The sequence below is a fragment of the Mustela erminea genome, chromosome X (genome assembly GCF_009829155.1).
Source record: "Mustela erminea isolate mMusErm1 chromosome X, mMusErm1.Pri, whole genome shotgun sequence".
Lineage (NCBI taxonomy): Eukaryota > Metazoa > Chordata > Mammalia > Carnivora > Mustelidae > Mustela > Mustela erminea.
In genome coordinates this window covers 54,447,742-54,471,263 of record NC_045635.1, presented here as the reverse complement: position 1 = coordinate 54,471,263, position 23,522 = coordinate 54,447,742, and the positions used below count along the sequence as shown (strand labels likewise).

The 23,522-nt window shown below is 36.9% G+C and overlaps 1 protein-coding gene across 1 annotated transcript in view; it reads right to left on the bottom strand.

Moving 5' to 3' along the window:
• The window catches only part of LOC116583382 (hephaestin), a 133,717-nt gene that overhangs the window by 6,083 nt on the left and 104,112 nt on the right, over positions 1-23,522 (bottom strand). Inside the window, exons 16-19 of the mRNA XM_032331479.1 lie at positions 6,323-6,429; positions 4,844-5,069; positions 1,903-2,042; positions 646-808 (exon numbers count right to left, since the gene is read on the bottom strand). Coding sequence (XP_032187370.1) covers positions 646-808; positions 1,903-2,042; positions 4,844-5,069; positions 6,323-6,429 — 636 coding nt within the window. The remainder of the gene's footprint in view (positions 1-645; positions 809-1,902; positions 2,043-4,843; positions 5,070-6,322; positions 6,430-23,522) is intronic.

Below are 23,522 nucleotides of genomic sequence, written 5' to 3'. Positions count from 1 at the left end.
CAGCCTAAACTTTCATATTCTTGGTGATGAACAACAATTTTTTGGTAAAGAAATTACCCCAGCAATTCACTCTCCATATAAAAATATAAGACAAAACCTTTTTTTTTTTTTCATTCTTAGTAGCATCTCTTTTGGGGTAAACTGTAATCGATGGCCAATATCTCCATCTAGCTTTAGACCAAATTGTTCCAAGACAGAAAGAAATTTTTCACAAGCCCCACAAATCAATTAGGAGGTGACTATTAGAATTATTTCTTCTTCTTCTTTAAGGACTTAGTTGCAAGATTTCTTGAAATAGCACCTCTAATGACCCTTAAAATAATAAATTTATATTCAAATGAAATGTATTTCAAAGGAAACATATCTATGGTAAGCATCAATGCTTTGAGCCTAACAAGTTTCAGGCTGGGTCAACCAATGTGAAATCAATAGGTGTCAAAGTAATCAGGAGGATGCAGGAACAAGGGGACAATGGAGAATGAGCAATATTAGTTGAGACAACACTTGAGAGGGGCATGTTTTGTCTTAAGTCCTGGTTCTTCCAGGATCAGAAAGACAGGTGCAAGGGATTTCTAGGGATTAACTGGTTCCAGTAGGTTACATAAAGTGTTTAAAGACTTCCAATCTTGGGAAGTTAGAGCTTACCTCTTTGGGACAAGACAGTAAAGAGGGTCTCCATACCAGCATGGACATGATCAGAAACATGACAGTGCATCAGCCATGTCCCGGGGTTGCTGGCTACCATCTCCACAACCTCAAAGGTTCCTGGGAACAGATCCACCACATCTGCCCGGTAGCTCTCTCCATTCTACAATAAAGATTGGAGGTGGGTAAGAGGAAATGAAGGGTAAAGATAGAATCTCAGAGCTTATGGGAGCTAAAAAGCTTGAATGTCCCAATCAGGGACATGGGGCTCCAAAATTCATAGATCAGAGTGCAGCTTTAAGAGTCCAACTTATCAGGCGCCTGGGTGGCTCAGTGGGTTAAGCCGCTGCCTTTGGCTCAGGTCATGATCTCAGGGTCCTGGGATCGAGGCCCGCATCGGGCTCTCTGCTCAGCAGGGAGCCTGCTTCCTCCTCTCTCTCTCTGCCTGCCTCTCTGCCTACTTGTGATCTCTCTGTCAAATAAATAAATAAAATCTTTAAAAAAAAAAAAAAGAGTCCAACTTATCCATCTTCCCAATAAGCTCACCCACACAAATTGAATCAACAGAGAAGACCCTCTCTTCCTTTTTCTTAAAGTGTCACAAAGTAAAAAAAAAATCCAGCTTCCTCTGTGGGCTAAACTGTATCTCCATACTTTTCAGCAGGCTGGGGAATTTGGCTTAAGCATTGACTCCCAGGAAGGAACCACATATTTCCTTCAGAAATTGAACTCAATTTAATTTCCTCTCTATGCTATCACCTTCATCACACTTCTTTATCTTTAATTCTATACCAGTGTCTTCAACACTGCCCCCTTTCCTTAGGGCAAAATCTCCTTTTCTTTCAAAACCTGCATGTTGTTTCATGTAGTTCCTGAATTGAAGTTCTTTTTAAAATAGATTAAGAACTTTCATAGATTCTGAGATATCACTCTGAAATTTCTTGCTCGTAGGACCACTGTTCACTATCTCTCTAGCCCTTGTCTGATATCCGATTACATTGTTTTCTTCAACTTATTTATACCATAAACAAGCTACTCATTTCTTCTATACTAGAAGGGAAAGCTAAGGACTAGAGGGAAGTGACTGATCCTGGAATATACAGCCAAACTAGAATTCCCAGCTCAATTCTCCATGTACAAGACCTCTCCTCTTTCAACTAATATCTTGCTCCTTAAGAAGTTGTTCCCTTCTTCCTCAATGACTAACAAAGCATTCCTCTAATCATTCTTGAGGTACTCAGTGTTTTTCTCACTCACCCGATATAAGAAGCTCTCTGCATGGAAGTGGACTGTGTGTAGGTCAATATCTTGGCCCATGGCCAGCATGTACCAGGCCACTCGTTCTCCTTGGTACATGGTAAGACCCCTGAGGTTGCTGTAGAGCTTTCCATTAATGGCTGTAAAAAAGAAAGTCTCATTTCTCTCATTTTCATTTCTCATTGCCACTGCCTTAGGGCAAATCCCTATCATGACTGATGAGAGCAATAGCTTCTTTTTAATGTTATGTTTGTCATCATATAGCACATCATTAGTTTTTGATATAGTGTTCCATGATTCATTATTTGTGCATAACACCCTCGGCAATAGCTTCTTAACTTCTGTAATCTCTATTCTATTTGTTTCCTTTCAGTTCATTTTACACATTGGTCTTATTGGAGTGATCTTTCTAAATGACTAATCTGACCATGTCATTCTACTGCTTAAAATACTATAATAGCTCTCTCCTGCCTAAAAGATGAAGACCACAGCTCCTTAGTTCAGCCAACAAGGTCCTTCAAAATATCAGCCTAAACCACCTCCCCCTGCTCATCTCTGATCTAAAACATTTATTCCAATTAGGGTGTTTTATTCACTAACCCCCATATATTCCCATATGCATGTTCTTTGTGTCCTTGCTCATGTTTCTGATCTTTACCCCTAGAAATACTGCCTTCTTTCATCCATCTTTTCAAATCCCAGTCAGAATTTCACCTTATCCAAGAACACTTTCTTGATCTACTTCTTCTAGCACTTCTCATTCCTTTCACCTCCTTCTACCTCTGAACCCCTACAATATTGTTTGTACCACTATTTGGAACTCACCAGAAACTCCATCTTTTAATTTGTGGAAGCTTATATCCCCAACTAGAATATAGGCTCCTTGTAAGCAGGAAATGAATATATGTACTATACTAATATAGTTTCCTTTCATTCTTCAGAGCACCCAGGAGACACCTGAACCTATAATATATGCTAAATAACAAGACTTTGTCATGTTCTTAGACTTAATAATGATATTAATGCATGGGCCTCATTATCTGTTTCTTCCCAGGCTATATACTATGCTCTAAAGACAACAAATTACCCATAGCCATGTTGACTCCCATTGTCAGGACTATGTCCAGGACACATTTCTGTACCCCTTGTGTTCTCATGGAAGGGAAGTAATTTTTACTGTACACTATAAGAGGGGAAATAATGGAAGGAGAATTTATAGTCTGTCTCTGTTTTTACCCCAACTAATTGTGAATGTGAAAAAAGAAATTAAAATGATCAACTCCACCCCCTCTGAATCTTCTGTCTCTTGAATCTTCTGTCTCTTGAATCAGTCTGACCTCAGAAAAGAATGCAAATGAATTTACTATGCCATTATAGAGAAAAATCCTGCCCCTGCAAAGGGAAAGGTATTGTTGTTTATTTATGTCAATGCCAGGGTTGGAGATTTATCAACTGAAGAGGTGGTATTAGCAAGTCATTTAGTTTCAGAAATAAATTTAGTTTTCCAATTAGCCTTTTTAATAGACTCACACTTGATCTTAAGAATCCCTATTTTTTTTTTTTCAATTTTAACTGCTTCCAGAATGTGGAAGAGAAGGGAAGAATATATTATTTATTTTCCCTCAGACCCCCAAATTATCTTCTTATCTCTAGTACCAGCATTCATAAAGAGCTCAACAAGTACCTGATAAATAAGCAGATGGACTGATACCTGAAGAGTTTAAATGAATGAAAATGTAAATAGATAGAAATGGGGATTAATCAAACAAATGGACACTAACAAGTTATAATTCCCCTTTTCTCCTGGGTAAATTATTTTTTCTGATTTGACAAGAGCTAAAAAGTTCACCTTGTTCATTTTGTGACTCCTCTATTCTAATGTGAATCACTTATATCTCCATCAAGGGTAAATAGCTAAAATCCATGTGACAATGAGATACTGATTTTGAGTTCTATTGGATTCTCTATCAAAGCTGCACCTTATCCTCAAGTCAGGTCAAAGAAATGCTGCACTAGAAAGGATGGTGAGAAATTACTTCATACATTTCAATGTATTTAAATGTTCACTCTGAGATTTTCTCTTGTTTGTGAAATGATACACAGATCTCTGAAACAAAGGAAGGCTTGGATGTACAATTTCCTTCCAAAATTCACCCAAACATCAAAAAGCTCTTCATTGTATGCAGTATGAATCCAGCACTCTATATTCTAAGGCTCTCTTCTCCAATTCTTTGATCTGTACATTGAAACTTTGTTTTGAAAGTAGACTAAAAGACAAACTGTCTTTCATCCATGTATATTGGAATCTATTGACAAAGTAGATCCCAGATCCAGAGTGGCAAAGAAATAAGATAATATTGAGAAACTAAACCCATGATTTTGAAGCAAAGGGGCCCTAATGAAGCCACTTCACCACGTATATTGAGGGTCATAAATTTCCATCTTCTTTTTCTAGTGTGTTAAAATATGCTGGTGCCACTACAACTTTATGGTGTCTCTCAGGCTCTTGCTTTATGGGCACCTGATCTAGTGTGGACTGCTTATCCACTTTGTGTATATAAATGCACAATAGTAGGAGACAGTTCTAATCTGTCCACTTAACACCTTCCTATAATCCTCCCCATCCTTTCAAGAGTTATGCTCCCGGGATGCCTGGGTGGCTCAGTTGGTTAAGCGGCTGCCTTCGGCTCAGGTCATGATCCCAGCGTCCTGGGATCGAGTCCCACATCGGGCTCCTTGCCTGGCAGGGAGCCTGCCTCTCCCTCTGACTCTGCCTGCCACTCTGCCTGTGTTCTCTCTCTCTCTCTCTGACAAATAAATAAATAAAATCTTTAAAAAAAAAAAAGAGTTATGCTCCCTTAGGTAGTGATGGGCCTATCTTATACCTTCATGCAACTAGTCAGGAGTTCTTTGGAAGAGGGATAGGTTCTTTTCTACAGACCATGCATTTTATTGCTCTCCAGAAAAGTCTCATCTTGTAGGTTAACATGGCCTGGCTCTTGGGGCCCATGGGCTGCTATATTCTCCTCCAGATACCAAGACTGGTTCTCATCAAAGATCAAGAATAACAAGGCAAATTCTCTGTCCATGTCATTCCGGCCTCCATAAGGTTCCAGGGTGCCCTTTTGGCAGATGGTCAAGGGTCCAATCAGGCCACTATACATGTCCTGAGAAGGGAAAAAAGGAGGTGACAGTAAAAAAAAAAAACGGAGTTGTTCCTGGGTAGCAGTGCTCTAATGGGTGCAAGACTGACGTCCAGTTCTACTGTGTTCAGCACTTTATCATAATGTCTTACATTTATAAGCACCCCTGATATGTACCTTAATTCATTCTCAGAATCATCTTGGGACAGAGGTTAAGTGTACTATCCAACCAATACTTTAGCTAGGCTGGTCTATCCATTGATCACCAAACCCACAAGGCACTTTTACTATCCAGTAGTTTTCCTTATGCTTTCTTTTTCAATCTTTTTTTTTTTTCCTGTAATGCCCTCTTCTCTGCCATACACCTTAAATTATGATATACTTCTATTTACATTTCAAGGTTTAAATTATATACACTTTCCATTGTGGTGCCTTCTCCAGGTTCCCTTTCATTATCTCCTCCTCCAAGCAGAAGTAATCACTCTCTCATGGACCCCCATAGCATTTTCTTTCATATGGCTTTTAAGGAGCTGCTATCTACCTATCTATCTAGATAGATAGATAAAGATCTACTATCAATCGATCTATAGATCGATCGATAGATATCTATAGATATCTATAGATATCTATATCTATAGATCTTTATCTATCTATATATAGATATATCTATCTATTGATCTACAGATAGATATCTGTAGATCAATAGATATCCTTAGATATCTAAGGATATCTTAGATATCTATAGATAGATATCTATAGATAGATATCCTTAATAGATAGATCGATAGATAGTAGATCTATATCTATCTATCGATCGATCTATCTATTGAGCTATCTATATCCTTACATTTTTATCACCCAAAGCACCAAATACTTAAAATGTCTCTCAATAAGTGATTGCTCTCAGCTGACTATGAATGGTTGGCTAGATAGACAAACTCATTTTCCAGATGAGGAAACAGGAAGATAATGACTCATCTAAAGTCACCCCAAAGGCAACAGTGAACCTAATTTGGGGCTAACATTTGAATCCCTTGACAACAATCCTAGATCCTAGGCATATAGACTTTATGATCCAAAAAAAAAGAAAAAGAAACAAAGAAAAAAAAATCTTAGGACAAATATGTGGTGCTACCTATTCTCTTCATCTCTCCTTCTGTCTATTAAAATAAGCCTCATATTTGAGGAATTTTCCTCAAACTCTGGATTCCAGTATTTCAGAGCTGGGCTCTACCCATTTATGAAACTCACCTCCAGGAAACCAATATTGTCTTTACCTTGATGGGATCCACTGCAGAATAATAGATCCAGGAAACACAAGCAGAATCATTGGGCCCTGGGCCAGATCTTTCTGGGATGTTCCATTGGTAAGTGAGAACCTCACCTAGGAAGGGTAATAAGGATTGCCAGTTGGGCCACATCATTTTTTTTTTTCCTCCATCTCTCAGGTCCCCCAAGAAGCTGTGGTGGGTGAGTCTCAGGACTATTAAGATCTTTTTTTTTTTTCTATTATTTCTGTACCAGTTTCCATTTTATTTTTGTGACTTTGTTTTTCTCCCTCCTGAGACACCCTTAGTCTCTCTCCTACTATCCTTATCTTTAAAAGCTCATGTCTGGGTGCCTGGGTGGCTCAGTGGGTTAAGCCGCTGCCTTCAGCTCAAGTCAGGATCTCAGGGTCCTGGGATTGAGTCCCGCATTGGGCTCTCTGCTCAGCAGGGAGCCTGCTTCCCTTCCTCTCTCTCTGCCTGCCTCTCTGCTTACTTGTGATCTCTCTCTGTCAAATAACTAAATAAAATCTTTAAAAAAAAAAAAAGCTTATGTCCAATCCTCTGGTAAAGCAGTTCTGATACTGTTCTCTCTGTTTATAATATACTCCTTCCTTTTTTGTCTCTGCTTTGTTCTCCTTAGTTAACCTGTTAACTACTGCTGCTTCTTATATTCAGCTGTTTCCCACAAGGCTCTGTCTCTAGTCCCCTTCTTCCTTTCTCAATATTTTCTCTATGGAAGCTTTTAGCTAACTTCTGGTGTCAATTATCATCTATTTACTGGTTACTCATAAATACTTAGCCAAACCTCTCTTGACATTAATCTGAAATTTTTAAATTAGATACTGGACATTGTTTAAGATGGTCCTAACAACACATAAAAAACTAAAATTGTCCTGAATTCACCCCCTTCCTTTGAAAAACTAACGTGTTTACTTAATCTATGCTTCCAGTATCTAGGAATAAGAACAAAACCCTCTTACTTACCCAGATTCAAAACTTTAGTCTTCGTTGTCTTCCCACCTTTACACACTCCACATGCAACCAATAGTAAGTTCTATTGATTATAACTCTATAATACATTGTATTGCCATGTTATCCTCCTTCCATTTCCCAATATTACTGTCATAGTATATACCATTATTTTCTCAAATGGACTATTACAACCCCCCCTAACATGTTTATCTGCCTCCAAGTTTTCTCCTCTCCAATCCATCTTCTAACTGATGTCATATTAATTTTTATAACAGTTTCATTGAGATATAATTTGCATATCTATAACTCATTCATTTAAAGTGTACAATTCTATAATCTTTAGTATATTCATAGGATTTTATAACATCACCACAATCAGTTTTTGAAAGATTCTTACCATTAAAAAAATTATCTTCACTCTTTAGCCATTATTCTCTAATCACCCACTCACCCAAGACCCAGACAACCACTAACCTACTTTATGTCTCTGTGGATTTGCCCATTTTTAGTATTTTATACAAATTCAATTATACAGGATAGATGTCAGCAAATTGGTAGACTAAGGAGGTTTTAAAGCTCACTTCTTCCCACAATAACAACAAAAATAAGGAAAATAAGGAATAAACAACTATATACCCACAAAAATAGCTCTGAGAGCTTTAGAATATAATGAAGAAATTGTACGAATCCAGCAGGGCAAAAACCGGAACATGGCCAAAAATTGTAAGAAGTGTCTTACCTATATCATCCCTGTCTGGTGCAGCTAGTACCAAGGAAGGACACACATGGGGAAAAAGAAAGGAAGGTGAACCACAGCATACCTCACCACCACCACCAGAGAGTCTTTCTTGGCACTAGCAGCAGTGACTGTGTTGCCTGGGGGCCATGCCCTTCTGCCACTTCCTTAAGCAAGAATCCTAACTACTTTGCCCCAACACAATATCTGCCCCCTCAAAGCTTATCTTGCCCTCCAAGAAGGAGCTACTAAGGAGCCACTGTCAGTCTTCCCTCTACCCAATGAGTCATAGGTTATTTGCCTCCAGCTTCACAAGGAGTCATTGCTGCTGTGTTTCCTCAGGGAAGGAGCTGCTGCTGCTATACTGCCTTAGAGGAAGACACCAACACAGCATCCTCCCAATAAGAAGCTGCTACCATTCCATGCCCCACACTCACAACAAAAACTGCTGTCCTTCTGCTCATTGCCTCTGTGGAAAGAACCATCAGTGTTGCATTTTCCAGGAGAAGAAACCATTGCTTTTCTCTGTGCCACCCCAGAAGGATTTGTAGTGCTCCGTATATCCCACCAGGAAGAAACTGCTTTAATTCCCCACCCAAAGGCCACAGGCACTGTTCCCCCAGAAGGAGACACCAACAGCTCCAACTCCCCAAGAAGGAGCCATTTATGTCCCATTCCCCCACTAGGAGCCACCACCTGTGTGTTCTCCCAAAGTAGAAGCCACTAATGCACTGATCCTCAACACAAGGAGCTGCTTTTGCTGAACTGCCAAAACTAGCCAGTTCTGTTATGGCTCCCTTATGCAGAAGGAACCATTGCTGCTCCACTCGACCCAGAAGGAGCTGCCACTTTTCACTTTCTTTATGGTATACTGTGAAACACAAAAGTTTTTAATTTTGAGGAAGTCCAATTTATTTATTATTTATTCACTTGTGCTTTTAGTATTGTATCTAAGAACAATTTTCTCACTTAAAGACACAATTTTTTATATTTTCTTTAAAAACTTTTGTAGCTTCATCTTTTATGTTTAGGTGTTTGATCCATTTTGAGTTAGTTTTTTTATATGGTAAGAGGTAAGGGGTCCAATTCCATTGTTTTGCATGTTGATATCTACTATGTATCAGCACCATTTGTTAACAAGACTATTATTTCCCCATAAATTTATCTTGGCACCCTTGTTAAAAATTAATTGATGATAAATATAAGGGTTTATTTCTGTAGACTGAATTCTATTCCATTAATCTGTGTATTTTTATGCCATTACCACAAGTCTTGATTCCTGTAGTTTTGTGGAGGGGGTTGCATTTTTAAATAATTTATTCTCTTGTCAAGTCATTGATCTCAAAATATGGTGTCTTTATTATATGAGCTGTAATTTAGAAGGGCTCTTCACAAATTGGAAATTAATAACTTTTGAGGAAACCAATAAAAAGCATGCCCTACTTCATTTTATTACTTCTCTTGGAGAATAATGGAGTTTCTCTAAGTTCAACTTAATCAAAATAAAGAGACTTAATTTTTAGAGAGAATAATAAGATAGCCTAACTTTTATAATGTGCTTATAATGTATCAACCCATAGTATCTGAGAAAACTCTTCTTCAGAAATAGGTAAGCTACAGATGAAAAAGCTTGAATATGTTTGCTAATAAATTATTGCTAAAATTATATAGTTCATATTCTTTTTTCAAAATTACTAAGTACATCAATATAGCTTTTCCTAGTTAGTAAGGATTATTACAATTTCTTTCAACATGCTTACTATACATACATTCATGTATTATAATTTTTTTTCTAAAAATTCATAATGTAGAGAGTACCAAATCATACCAATAATGGCTTAAAAATATATCAAGCTATATCACATTCTTGTTTAAGTCTAAGCTTAAACCCCCATAGTTCTGTAAGAATTCTAAATTTTAAAGTAGTTTTTATAAAAAACATCCCCCTATATCCAATAATAATTTAAAAAAACTTTCAAGATATTATATCCATATATATTTAAATTAATTATATGTCTGAGTCTGAGACATGAGAATTACATGTCTGAAGTAAAGATATACTCCTACTGGGCCAGGATTTGGCCAAATTATATTGAGTTTCTACTCTATGATAAACAAAAAGAATAGGATAATGAGCCTAAAACCTGTGGAGTTTATATTTCAATGTAAGAGACTAATATAAGGTAACAGGGGCACAATAATATACAGTCTGAGAATTTAAGTAGCCATTGGCCCTGCAGCTCTTAGAAGTATATACATAGAAATCATTGAAATACTTTTTCTGTACCCCAATGTTTATAGCAGCAATGGCCATGGTTGCCAAACTGTGGAAAGAACCAAGATGCCCTTCAACAGATGAATGGGTAAGGGAGATGTGGTCCATATACACTATAGAGTATTATGCCTCCATCAGAAAGGATGATTACCCAACTTTTGTATCAACATGGATGAGACTGGAAGAGATTATGCTGAGTGAAATAAGTTATGCAGACAGAGTCAATTATCATATGGTCTCACTTATTTGTGGAGCATAAGAAATAACACGGAGGACGTAGGGAGATGGAGAGAAGGGAGTTGGGGGAAACTGGAGAGGGAGACGAACCATGAGAGACTATGGACTCTGAAAAACAATCGGGGTTTTGAAGGGGCAGGGGATGGGAGGTTGGGTGAGCCTGCTGGTGGATATTGTGGAAGGCATGTGTTGCATGGAGCACGGGGTGTGGTACATAAACAATGAATTCTGGTAAGAAATAATAATAATAAAAAAAAAGAAGTGAGATTCAAAGAAAAAGTGTTTCAATTGATTTCTATGTATATGTTTCTAAGATTACTGTTGTTTTATAGTAAGTTTAGAAATTGGTAAGTGTAAGTTCTCCAACTTTGTTACTCTTTTTGAAGATTATTTTTGCTATGTGATATCAATATTTTCCAAATGTCTTTCTGTTCAAGTCATTCTTCTGTTCAAGCTTTTAATGGCTCCCTTATACCTATAAAATAAAGTTCAAACAATTCATCCAAGCATCCAAGCCCTTTCCAACTCAACCCTGGCTTATCTTTTAGCCTTATTTCTACTCTTCCTACTTCTTCAAAAAATACACTGACCAAACCTAATTAATTATTTACCTCTGAGCATATCCCACACTTTCACAACTTTGTGTTTTGATCATGTTATTCTTTTTACCTAAACCATCCTCCAACCTCTCCACTGAGTTTTGGACTCCTTTATTCAACTGCCTACTTGATACTAAAGGTTGTTTAATTTTCATCTCAAACTCAACATATAAAAATATATATATTTGACTTCTCTCTCAAATCTACTCCTCCTATTTCAGTAGTGTAACAAGTTGTTAAAGTCAAAAATCAGGAGTTGTTTTTTTATTCTTTCCCCCTGTATCTCATATCCATCAGCACGTTCGAAGATATCTTCCTGAGAAATAGATCCCCATCCATCCACTTCTATTTGTCTCCACAGCTACTACCCTAATCCATAAAATAATCTTCTGTCACCTGAACAACCATAATAGATATACAAATGGTCCCTCCCATAACACATACCCCACATAAAACAAATGTAATCTTTTAAAATATGAAGTAGACAATGCTACCTCTACAACAGCTTTACATTACAATTACAATGAAATAAAAACTCTTTACTATGAATTGCAAGACTCGAGATAATATCTCTGATTTTTGTTTATCTCTCCAAATTCATTTCCTACTCTCATCCATGTTATTCAGTATGCTATAGCTATGCTACCTCCTTCTTACTTCTCAAACACACTGAGATTATTCCTGTTTCAAGATATTTATACCTGTGGCTCAAGATGTACTGAAATTTTCTTAATAGGGCTCATTCCTATGTATCATTCAAGTATCAGCCCAAACATCACTTCCTCATAAGGGCCTGTTCTGGTGATAGTAGCCAAGCTTTCACCTCTGTTTCCGGAATACACAAAGAATTCTTGAGTCAACAATATGAAAACAAACAACCCCATTAAAAATGGGAACATTTTTGAAAAGACATTTCACTATTTTGAACTCTAAAGAGCAGGAAGATGGTGGCAGAGTAGGAGAATCCTAGGCTTGCTTTGTCCCATAAACACAATGAGATAACTATCAAATCAACCTAAATATCCCCGACATTAACCTAAAGCCTGACAAAACAGAAATCACAACTAAAAGAGAGAAGAGGTCACTTTAAAGAAAGTAGGAAGTGAGGAAACATGGTTAAGTGGAAATTGGACCCCAATGGCTGTGGAGGGGAGGAAGAAGGGTGACAGAGAGGGGATCACATGGGGAATTCATAAGAATATTTCCCCCAAATCACTGACTTGGAAAATGAAAGGGACTGAGTTTTGTGAGTTCTAACTATCACCCAGGCTTAAAGCCTGGAGATTTAAAGGTCTATGGATTTGGCTGGGATAGATCCTAGAGGTCACTGCAGTGTTCCTGGAGAGAAAGCAGGAAAACAATTCTGGGGAAGACACCATGGAAACAGCTATCTGAAAAAGGCCTGGGGCACAGAGTGAGGAGATAATTTAGTCTTCTCAGAGTTTGTCCCTGAGAACCAATGTTCAGGAAGACACATGTCCAGGAACAAAGGAGCTGACTGACACCATCTTCCTCACCCACCCCTCAGATAAACATAGAGCTGCCACCTGTGGGAAGCAATATAGCATCAGCACTCACTGTCCGTCTAACTTACTTACACAAAGTCCCACCACCAGTGCTTTTGTGGAACTGCCCTTCTCAGTCATGCTTGCCTCAGTCCCAGTGTGGGACTTCCCCAAGAAGACCAGCACAAACACCTTCCCATACCATGTCTCCTGACCAGAGAGTTTTCAGGGCCTTTCTTCTGGTGGTGACAGGACTCACTTCACAAGAAAATTAGAGTACACCTAATTAAAACTCACCACATTCAGGCCAGAACTAAACACTGTCCACAGCAGGCAAAGAGAACCTCTAGGAACTTGCCTGAAGGAAATAACAGCCAGAACACAACAGCAGATTGCATACAGCACACAGCAGAGATACTCCCTGAAGCACCAGGTCCTGGGCAGTACATAACATCTTCTTCATAGGGACATTACTTTCAGAGGCAGGAGACATAACAGGCTTTGTCAAGACACAGTAGAAGGCAGACACATTTAGACAAAACATGAAGAAAGAGGCATTTTTTTCTCAAATTAAAGAAAAAGGCTACAGCCAGAGATCTAAGCAAAACAGATATAAGTAACATACCTGATGAATTTAATTTAAATTCATTTAAATTAAATTAGAATTTAAATAATGTTTATAAGGGTATTCATTGGGCTTGAGAAAATAATAGAAGGTATCTGTGAGACCCTTACCACAGAGATAAGAGTTTAAAAAATCAATCAGAGATGAAGAATGTAACAAACAATATTCAAAACATGTTTCATGCAATGAGCAACAGGATAGAGGAAATAGAGAAATGAATTTGTGACCTAGGAGGCAAAGTAATGGGAAGTAATGAAGCTGGACAAAAGAGATAAAGGATTATGCAACAGGAGAATAAACTTTGGGAACTCAATTACTCCATCAAATGTAATAATATTCATATTATGGAAGTCCCACAAGAAGAAGAGAGAAACGGGGGTAAAAATTATTTAAATAACTGAAAGCTTCCCTTATCTGGGGGAAGGAAACAGACATCTAAATCTAAGAGGCACAGAGAAGTCGCATCAAAATCAACTAAAGCAGGACAACACCAAGACATACTGTAATTAAATTGGCAAAATACAATGATAAATAAAAATCTTAAAAGCAACAAGGCAAAAGAAGTCCCTAACTTACAAGGGAAAACCCAATAAAGCAAACCAGAGATCTTTCAACAGAATCCTGGCAGCCAGAGGAAGTGGCATGGTATATTCAAAGTGATGAATGGGGAAAACCTGCAACCAATAATATTTTATCCAGCAAGACTATCAGTCAGAATAGGAGACTTGTATGTCTTCCTTGGAGAAATGTCTGTTCATGAGATACTCAACATCACTCAGCATCAGGGAAATACAAATCAAAACCACAATGAGATACTACCTCACACCAATCAGAATGCAAAATGAACAACTCAGGAAACAACAGATGTTGGCAAGGATGAGGAGAAAGAGGAACCTTCTTACACGCTGGTGGGAATCCAAACTTGTGCAGCCACTCTGGGAAACAGTATGGAGGTTCCTCAAAAAGTTAAAAGTACAACTACCCTATGATCAAACAATTGTACTACTAAGTATTTACCCAAAGAATGCAAAAATACTAATTTGAAGGGAAACATGCACCCCAATGTTTGCAGCAGCATTATCTATAATAGCCAAAATATGGGAAGAGACATATCTGGAAGAGCCCAGTTGTCTATTGACAGATGAATGGATAAAAGAGATGTGGTGTATATATACAATGGAATATTATTTAGCCATCAAAAAGAATGAAATTTTACCATTTGCAACGACATGGATGGAACTAGAGGGTATTACGCTAAATGAAATAAGTCACACAGAGAAAGAAAAATATCATATGATTTCACTCATATGTGGAGTTTAAGAAGCAAAAAATAAAATAGAAGAAAACAGAAAGGGAAGCAAACCATGAGAGACTCTTAACTATAAGAAACAAACTGAGGGTTGCTGGAAGGGTGGTGGCTGGAGGGATGGGGTAATTGGGTGATGGGCCTTAAGGAGGGCACTTGAAATAATGATCACTGTGCATTTATGCAACTGATAAATCACTAAATTCTACCTCTGAAACTAATAATAAAGTATATGTTAATTAAATTAAATTTAAATTAAAAATTTGAAAAGTGAAATTAATTTAAATTAATTTAAAAAATCATTGAAGGAGAGATAAAGAGTTTCCCTGAAAAACAAAAACTGAAGGAGTTCATGACTACTAAACTACCCCTGGAAAAAATAGTAAAGGGACACTTTGAATGCAAGGGAGAATCCAAAAGTGACAGCATAAAGGCAAGAAACACAAAAGCAGTAAAAGTGTAGAAAAAATAAAAAGTAAAAGCAGTAAAATGTGTTTTTTTCAAAATGCTTTTTACAAAAGCAGTAAAAATGTAAAAAAGTAAAAAAAGAATCAGTGAAGTAACTGACACACACAAAGGAAATGAAATATAATAGAATATAGCTGAAATGTATGGAGGAGAGGAGTAAAGAATGGATTCAAACTTGAATGACCATCAACTTAATATAGACAGCAATTTCCTGAAAGGGTTCTATATAACATAATGGTAGCCATACATCAAAAATCACTAATAAACATGCAAAGAATAAATAGAAAATATCCAAAAATATAACTAAATAAAAACAACAAAACACAAAAAAGATAAAGAAAAAAAAAGATCAGAGAACATCTATAGAAGCAACAAAAGAAGTAATAAAATGACAATAAATATATATCTGTCAATAATTACTTTGAATGTAAATGCTTTAAAGACTCCAATCTAAGCATATAGGGTTTCAGAATGGATTAAAGAAAAAAAAAAAACAAGACCTATCTATATGCTGCCTAGAAGAGATACATTTTAGATATAAAGACACCTACAGATTAAAAGGGAGAGGATGGAGAAACACTTAAACAAATGAATAGTAAAAGAAACCAGAGGTAGCAATACTTCTATTGGACAAACTAAACATGAAAACAAAGACTATACCAATAGATGAAGAAGGGCAATATAACATAAAAAAGGGGAAAATCCAACAAGAATATGTAACAATTATAAATATTTAGGACCCCATCATGTGACCATTCAAATGTATAAAACAATAACAAAAATAAAGGAACTAATTGATAATAATACAGTAATAGCAGTGTATTTTAACATCCCACTTACACCAGTGGGGAGATCATCTAAACAAAAAATCAACAAAGAAAAGATGGATCTGAAGGACACTCTGGATCAGATGGAAATAACAGGTATACTCAAAACATTCCATCCTAAAACAGCAGAATACACATTATTTCCTCACGCTTGGAATAATATCCAGGAAAGATCACATATTAGATCATAAATAAGGCCTCAATAAATACAAAAAGATTGAAATCATACCATGCAACTTTTCTGACCATAATGCTATGAAACTAGAAGTCAACCACAAGGAAAAAAAATCAGGAAGACCTCAAGTACATGGAGGCTAAACAACATGCTACTGAACAATGAATGGGTAAACCAGGACATGAAAGAATGAATTAAAAAATACATGTTAACAAATGAAAATGAAAACGAAAACATAACAGTACAAAACTTTGGGATGCATCAGAAGTGGTCCTAAGAGGGACCTAAGAGGTCCTAAGAGGGCCAATAACAACACAGGCCTACCTCAAAAAGCAAGAAAAATCTCAAATAATCAGTCTAACTCTGAGCCTATAAAAACTAGAAAAAGAATAAAAAGCAAAGCCTAAAGCTAGTAGAGGGGAGGATATAATAAATATAATAAATATGTGTATTTATAATATAATATATATTATATATTATATAATTATTATAAATACATAAAAGCTAATAAAGATTAGAGCAGAAATACATGATATAGAAGCTAAAAAAGCAAAGAACAAAACAGTTGAATGAAACCAAGAGGTAGTTCTTTGGAAAAAAAAACAAAACAAAAACACAAAATTATAAACCTTTATTTAGACTTATCAAAAATTAAAGACAAAATAACCAAATACTTAAAATCACAAAAAAAAGAGAGAAAACATAACCAACACCACAGAAATGCAAATAAATATAGGAAAATATGAAAAATGATATACCAACAAATTGGACAACCTGGAAGACTTAGATAAATTCATAGAAAAATATAACTTACAAAAACTGAAACAGGAAGAAATAAAAAACTTGAACAGACTGATAACGAACAAAAATATTAAATCTGTAGTCAAAAACACCTAATGGGGCTTCTGACTCACTCAGGTGATAGAGCATGCTACTGTTGATCTCAGGGCTGTAAGTTAGAGTGCCACATTGAGTGTAGAGATTACTTAAAAATAAAATCTTAAACAAACAAAGAAAAACCTTCCAACAAACAAAAGCCAAAGACCAGATAGCTCCACAGGTGAATTCTGCCAAACATGTAAAGAAAAGTTAATATCTACTGTGTTTTTTTAAATTTATTTTTTATTTATTTTCATCATAACAGTATTCATTATTTTTTCACCACACCCAGTGCTCCATGCAATCCGTGCCCTCTATAATACCCACCACCTGGTACCCCAACCTCCCACACCCCCGCCACTTCAAACCCCGCAGATTGTTTTTCAGAGTCCATAGTCTCTCATGGTTGACCTCCCCTTCCAATTTCCCCCAACTCCCTTCTCCTCTCTAACTCCCCATGTCCTCCATGCTATTTGTTATGCTCCACAAATAAGTGAAACCATATGATAGTTGACTCTCTCTGCTTGACTTATTTCACTCAGCATAATCTCTTCCAGTCCTGTCCATTTTGCTACAAAAGTTGGGTATTCATTCTTTCTGATGGAGGCATAATACTCCACAGTGTATATGGACCACATTTTCCTTGTCCATTTGTCCTTTGAAGGGCATCTTGGTTCTTTCCACAATTTGGCGACCGTGGCCCTTGCTGCTATAAACATTGGGGTACAGATGGCCCTTCTTTTCACTACATCTGTATCTTTGGAGTAAATATCCAGGAGTGTAATTGTAGGGTCATAGGGAAGTTCTATTTTTAATTTCTTGAGGAATCTCCACACTGTTCTCCAGACAACAAAGAGAAATAAAAGGTATCCAAATTGGCAATGAAGAAGTCAAACTCTCTCTCTTTGCAGATGACATGATTCTTTATATGGAAAACCCAAAAGACTCCACCCCCAAACTACTAGAACTCATACAGCAATTCAGTAACATGGCAGGATACAAAGTCAATGTACAGAAATCAGTGGCTTTCTTATACACTAACAATGAAAATACAGAAAGGGAAATTAGAGAATTGATTCCATTTACTATAGCACCAAGAACCATAAGATACCTGGGAATAAATCTAACCAAAGAGGTAAAGGATCTGTACTCGAGAAACTACAGAACACTCACGAAAGAAATTGAAGAAGACACAAAAAGATGGAAGACCATTCCATGCTCTTGGATCAGAAGAATAAACTTTTTAAAAATGTCTATACTCCCTAGAGCAATCTATACTTTTAATGCCGTTCAGATAAAAATTCCACCGGTATTCTTCAAAGAGCTGGAGCAAATAATCCAAAAAATTTGTATGGAATCAGATGAGATCCCGAATCTCTAAGGAAATGTTAAAAAACAAAAATAAAACTGGTAGAATCACGTTACCTGATTTCAAGCTTTACTAAAAGCTGTGATCACCAAGACAGCATGGTACTGGTATAAAAACAGACACATAGACCAGTGGAACAGAGTAGAGAGCCCAGATATGGACCCTCAACTCTATGGTCAAATAATCTTCAACAAAACAGGAAAAAATATATAGTGGAAAAAAGACAGTCTTTTCAATAAATGGTGTTGGGAAAACTGGACAGCTATATGTAGAAGAATGAAACTCGACCATTCTCTTACACTGTACACAAAGATAAACTCAAAATGGATAAAAGATCTCAATGTGAGACAGGAATCCATCAGAATCCTAGAGGAAAACATAGGCAGTAATCTCTTCGATATCAGCCACAGCAACTTCTTTCAAGATATGTCTCCAAAGGCAAAGGAAATAATACCTACTGTTTTGAAACTATTCCATAAACTAAGAATGGAAGAAAAACCTCCAAATTCATTCTATGATGCCAGCATTACCCTGGTACCAAACCAGATAAAGACACTACTAAAAAAGAGAACTACATGCCAATACTCCCAGTGAACACAAATGCAAAAATCCTCAATAAAATACCAGGAAACCAAATCCAATTATACATTTTAAAAAGTAATTCAAGACAATCAGTTGGAACTTACTCCTGGGTTGCAAAGGTGGTTCAATATTTACAAATCAATCAAGGCGATACATCACATTAATAAAAGAAATGATATAAGAGGAGCGCCTGGGTGGCTCAGAGGGCTAAGCCTCTGCCTTTGGTTCGGGTCGTGATTCCAGGGTCCTGGGATCGAGCCCTGCATCGGGCTCTCTGCTCAGCAGGGAGCCTTTTTCCTCCTCCTCTCTCTCTCTGCCTGCCTCTCTGCCTACTTGTGATCTCTGTCTGTCAAATAAATAAATAAAATCTTAAGAAAAAAAAGAAATGATATAAGAGCCATATGATCATTTCACTAAGTGAAGAAAAAGCATTTGACAAAGTACAACATCCATTCGTGATAAAGACCCTCAACAAAACAGGGTTAGAGGGAACATACCTCAACAGGATAAGGGTCATATATGAAAAACCCACAGCTAATATCATCCTCATTGTGGAAAAACAGAAGTTTCCCTCCACAGTCAGGAACAAGACAGGGATGTCCAATCTCATCACAGTTATTTAACATAGTACTAGAAGTCTTGGCCTCAACAATCAGACAACCAAGAAGAATAAAAGGTATCCAAATCAGTACCAGATAAATAAAACTTCCACTGGTTGCAGATTGTATGATAACTAAATACAGAAAACCTGAGAGTCTGCCCCAAAACATTGGGAACTGATAAACAAATTTGATAAACTCACAGGATTCAAAATCAATGTACAGTAATCTGTTACGCAGTGAAACAGCAGAAAGAGAAATTAAGGAATCAATCTCATTTACAATTGCACGAAAACCCATAGGATACCTAGGGATAAATTTAACCAAAGAGGTGAAAGTCCTTTACTCTTAAAGTTATAGAACACTGATGAAAGAAATTGAAGATGACACAAAGAAATGGAAAAATATTATATGTTCATATAGTGGAAGAATAAATATTGTTAAAATGTCACTACCCAAAGTAATCACGTTTTATGCAATCCATAACAAAATATCACCAGCCCTTTTTACAGAGCTAGAATAATCAATCCTGAAATTTGTATTGAACCACAACAGACCCCAAATAGCCAAAGCAACATGAAAAAGAAAAACAAGGCTGGAGGCGCCACAATCCCAGAGTTCAAGTTATATTGCAAAGCTGTAGTAATTCAAATAGTATGGTACTGGTATAAAAATAGACACATTGTTCAATAGAACAAACTAGAAAACCCAAAAATGAACCCTTAACCATATGGACCATTAATATTTGACAAAGTAGGAAAGAATATATTATGGCATAAAGAATGTCTCTTCCACAAATGGTGTTGGGGAAAACTGGACAGTAACATGTAAAAGAATGAAACTATATTCTTACAGCATACACAAAAATAAATTCAAAATGGATTAAAGGTCTTAACATGATAGCTAAAACCATTAAAAAAATCCTGGAATAGAGCAGAGTAAGTTCTTCAAAAGTGACTGTAGCAACTTCTTTCTAGATATGTCTTTTTAGACAAGGAAAGCAAAAGGAAAAAATAAACTATTAGGACTTCATCAAAATAAGAAGCTTCTGCACAACATCAAAAATGATCCACAAAACTAAAAGGTGACTTACTGAATGGGATAAGATATTTGTAAATGACAATTGATAAAGAGCTAGTTTCCAAAATATATAGAGAACTCAACACCCAAAAAAACTATAATCCTTTTAAAAATGAGCAGAAGACATGAATAGGCATTTTTCCAAAGAAGACGTCCAGATGGTCAACAGACATATGAAGAGATCCTCATTATCATTTATAAGAAAGTACAAATCAAGACTAAAATGAGATATTCCTTCACACCAGTCAGAATGGCTAACTTCAACAACACAAGAAACCAAGGAACAACAAGTGTTTGCAGGGATGTGAAGAATGAGGAATCCCCTTGCACTGTTGGTGGGGATGCAAACTGGTGCAGCCACTCTATAAAACAGTATGCAGGTCCTTGAAAAGGGAGCACCTAAGTCACATGGTTAAGCATCCAACTCTTGATTTTGGCTCTGGTCATGATCTCAGGGTTGTGAGATCAAGCCCCGTGTTGGGCTCTGCATTGGGCTTGGAGCCTGGTTAAGATTCTCTATCCTTCCTTCTGTCCCTCCCTCCCTCTCTTAAAAAAAAAATAAAGTTAAAAATTGAACCACCATACAATCCTTTATTGCACTTATTTACTGAAAGAATACAAAAACACTGATTCAAAGGGATACATACACTCTGATGTTTATAGCAGTATAATCTACAATATCCAGATTAAGGAAATAGCCCAAATGTCTATGACCTGATGAATGGATAAAGAAGATGTACACACACACACACACACACACACACACACACAGAGGACTATCACTTATCCATAACCTTGCCATTTGCAAGGTCATGAATGGAACTAGAGAGCATTATGGTACATGAAATAGGACAGCCAGAGAAAGACAATACCATATGGTTTGACTCATGTGGAATTTAAGAAACAGGAGCAAAGGGACAAAAAGAGAGAGAGGCAAATCATAAAATAAACTCTTAATTATGGATAACAAACTTATGGCTACCAGAGGAGGGGTGTGTGGGGGAATGGGTTAAAAAGGTGATGAGGGGGATGCCTGGGTGGCTCAGTTGGTTAAGCAGCTGCCTTCAGCTCAGGTCATGATCCCAGCGTCCTGGGATCGAGTCCCGCATCGGGCTCCTTGCTCAGCAGGGAGCCTGATTCTCCCTGTGCCTCTGCCTGCCATTCTGTCTGCCTGTGCTCACTCTCTCCCCCCTCTCTCTCTGATAAATAAATAAAATCTTAAAAAAAAAGGTGATGAGGCTTATGAGTGCGCTTGTCATGATTAGCACAAGGTGATGTATGGAAGTGTTGAGTCACTGTACTGTACACCTGAAACTAATATTACACTGTATGTTAACTAACTGAATTTTTTTGAAGATTTCTTTTATTTGTCAGACAGAGAGAGAGAAAACAAGCAGGAGGAGCATCAGGCAGAGGAAGAAGCATACACCTCACTGAGCAGAGAGTCTGACATGGGGCTTGATTCCAGAACCATGGTATCTTGACCTGAGCAAAGGCAGATGCTTACCTGACTGAGCCATCCAGGCACCCCAGATTTAATTTTTAAATTTTTTTTTAATTAAATTCCAGTTAGCTGGGACACCTGGGTGGCTCAACAGGTTAAGTGGCTGCCTTTGGCTCAGGTCATGACTCCAGAGTCCTGGGATTGAGTCCCACATTGGTCTCCTTGCTCATCAGGGAACCTGTTTTTCCCTCTGCCTGCTCTGCCTGATGCTCCCCCTGCTCTCTCTGTGCTCTCTCTCTGAGTCAAATAAAATAAATAAAATATTTAAAAAGTAAATCTGTCATGTATAGAATATATTATGTGCATTTATAATAACTTTCATATTTTGTGGTGTCAACATTTTAAAATTACATATTTTATTTAGATACATGTGTCTATTCCCAGTTGCAAGCCCATACTCAAATTAGGTATAACCTCAGGTTTTGATAAGTGCTCTAAATTCCACCTGGAAGCCTTATAGATACCACCCATTCAAACTGTTAAAAAAATAACCTTATTGTCTTCCCCACTAAACAAATAAACAAAACCACCCCTTGTTTTCTGTTTTTATTTTCTTTGTGTGTGTTACCACTATCCAGGTACTTAATACCAGAATATGCTTGTTTAACCTTAAACCAACCAACTCCCTCATCCCCTTGACTATCAATCTCCATATCTTATTGATGCTTCCTGGTGACTCACAAACCCAATTCTCTCAATCATAATTTTCTACCACCTTTGTTTAAGTCATTATCATCATTTGTATAGATTATTACAACAATTTCTAACTGGTTTTCCTGCTTTCAATGCATCCTTACATCCTTCCAGTCCATTTTAATCTGGCTTCTTTTCCACCAATTTATTAAAACTACCAGCTTCTCTAAGATGAGAAGGGAGTTGGGGTAAATTGGAAGGGGAGGTGAATCATGAGAGACTATGGACTCTGAAAAACAACTGAGGGTTTTGAAGGGGTGGGGGGTGGGAGGTTGGGGTACCAGGTGGTGGGTATTATAGAGAGCACAGATTGCATGGAGCACTGGGTGTGGTAAAAAAAATAATGAATACTGTTATTCTGAAAATAAATTAATTTAATTAAAAAAAAACTACCAGCTTCTCCCCTATTGCTACATCCAATGGAAAAATTTCCATTCTTATTTAACCTCTCTGAAGCAGCTGAAACTGTTGATATTTTGTCCTTAAAATGATCCTCTTCTTAACATCTTTGATACCACTTCCTCCTGGTTTTCCTTCTAAAATCTTGCTCACTTTTTCTCAGGCTTATTTTTCATTCAATACCTCCTCTAAAAATTGATCTTTTTTCAGGTCTTATCCTAGAAATCTTACAATCTAATTTAATGCACTCTACTATCACAACTGTATTCATTAATTTGCCTTCAATTACTACTTAAATATTGTTAACTTTCAAATTTAATCTATGAGATCATAACTTTTTCCTGAGCTTCAGGCCTCTATATCTATTAGAGGCCTCTAT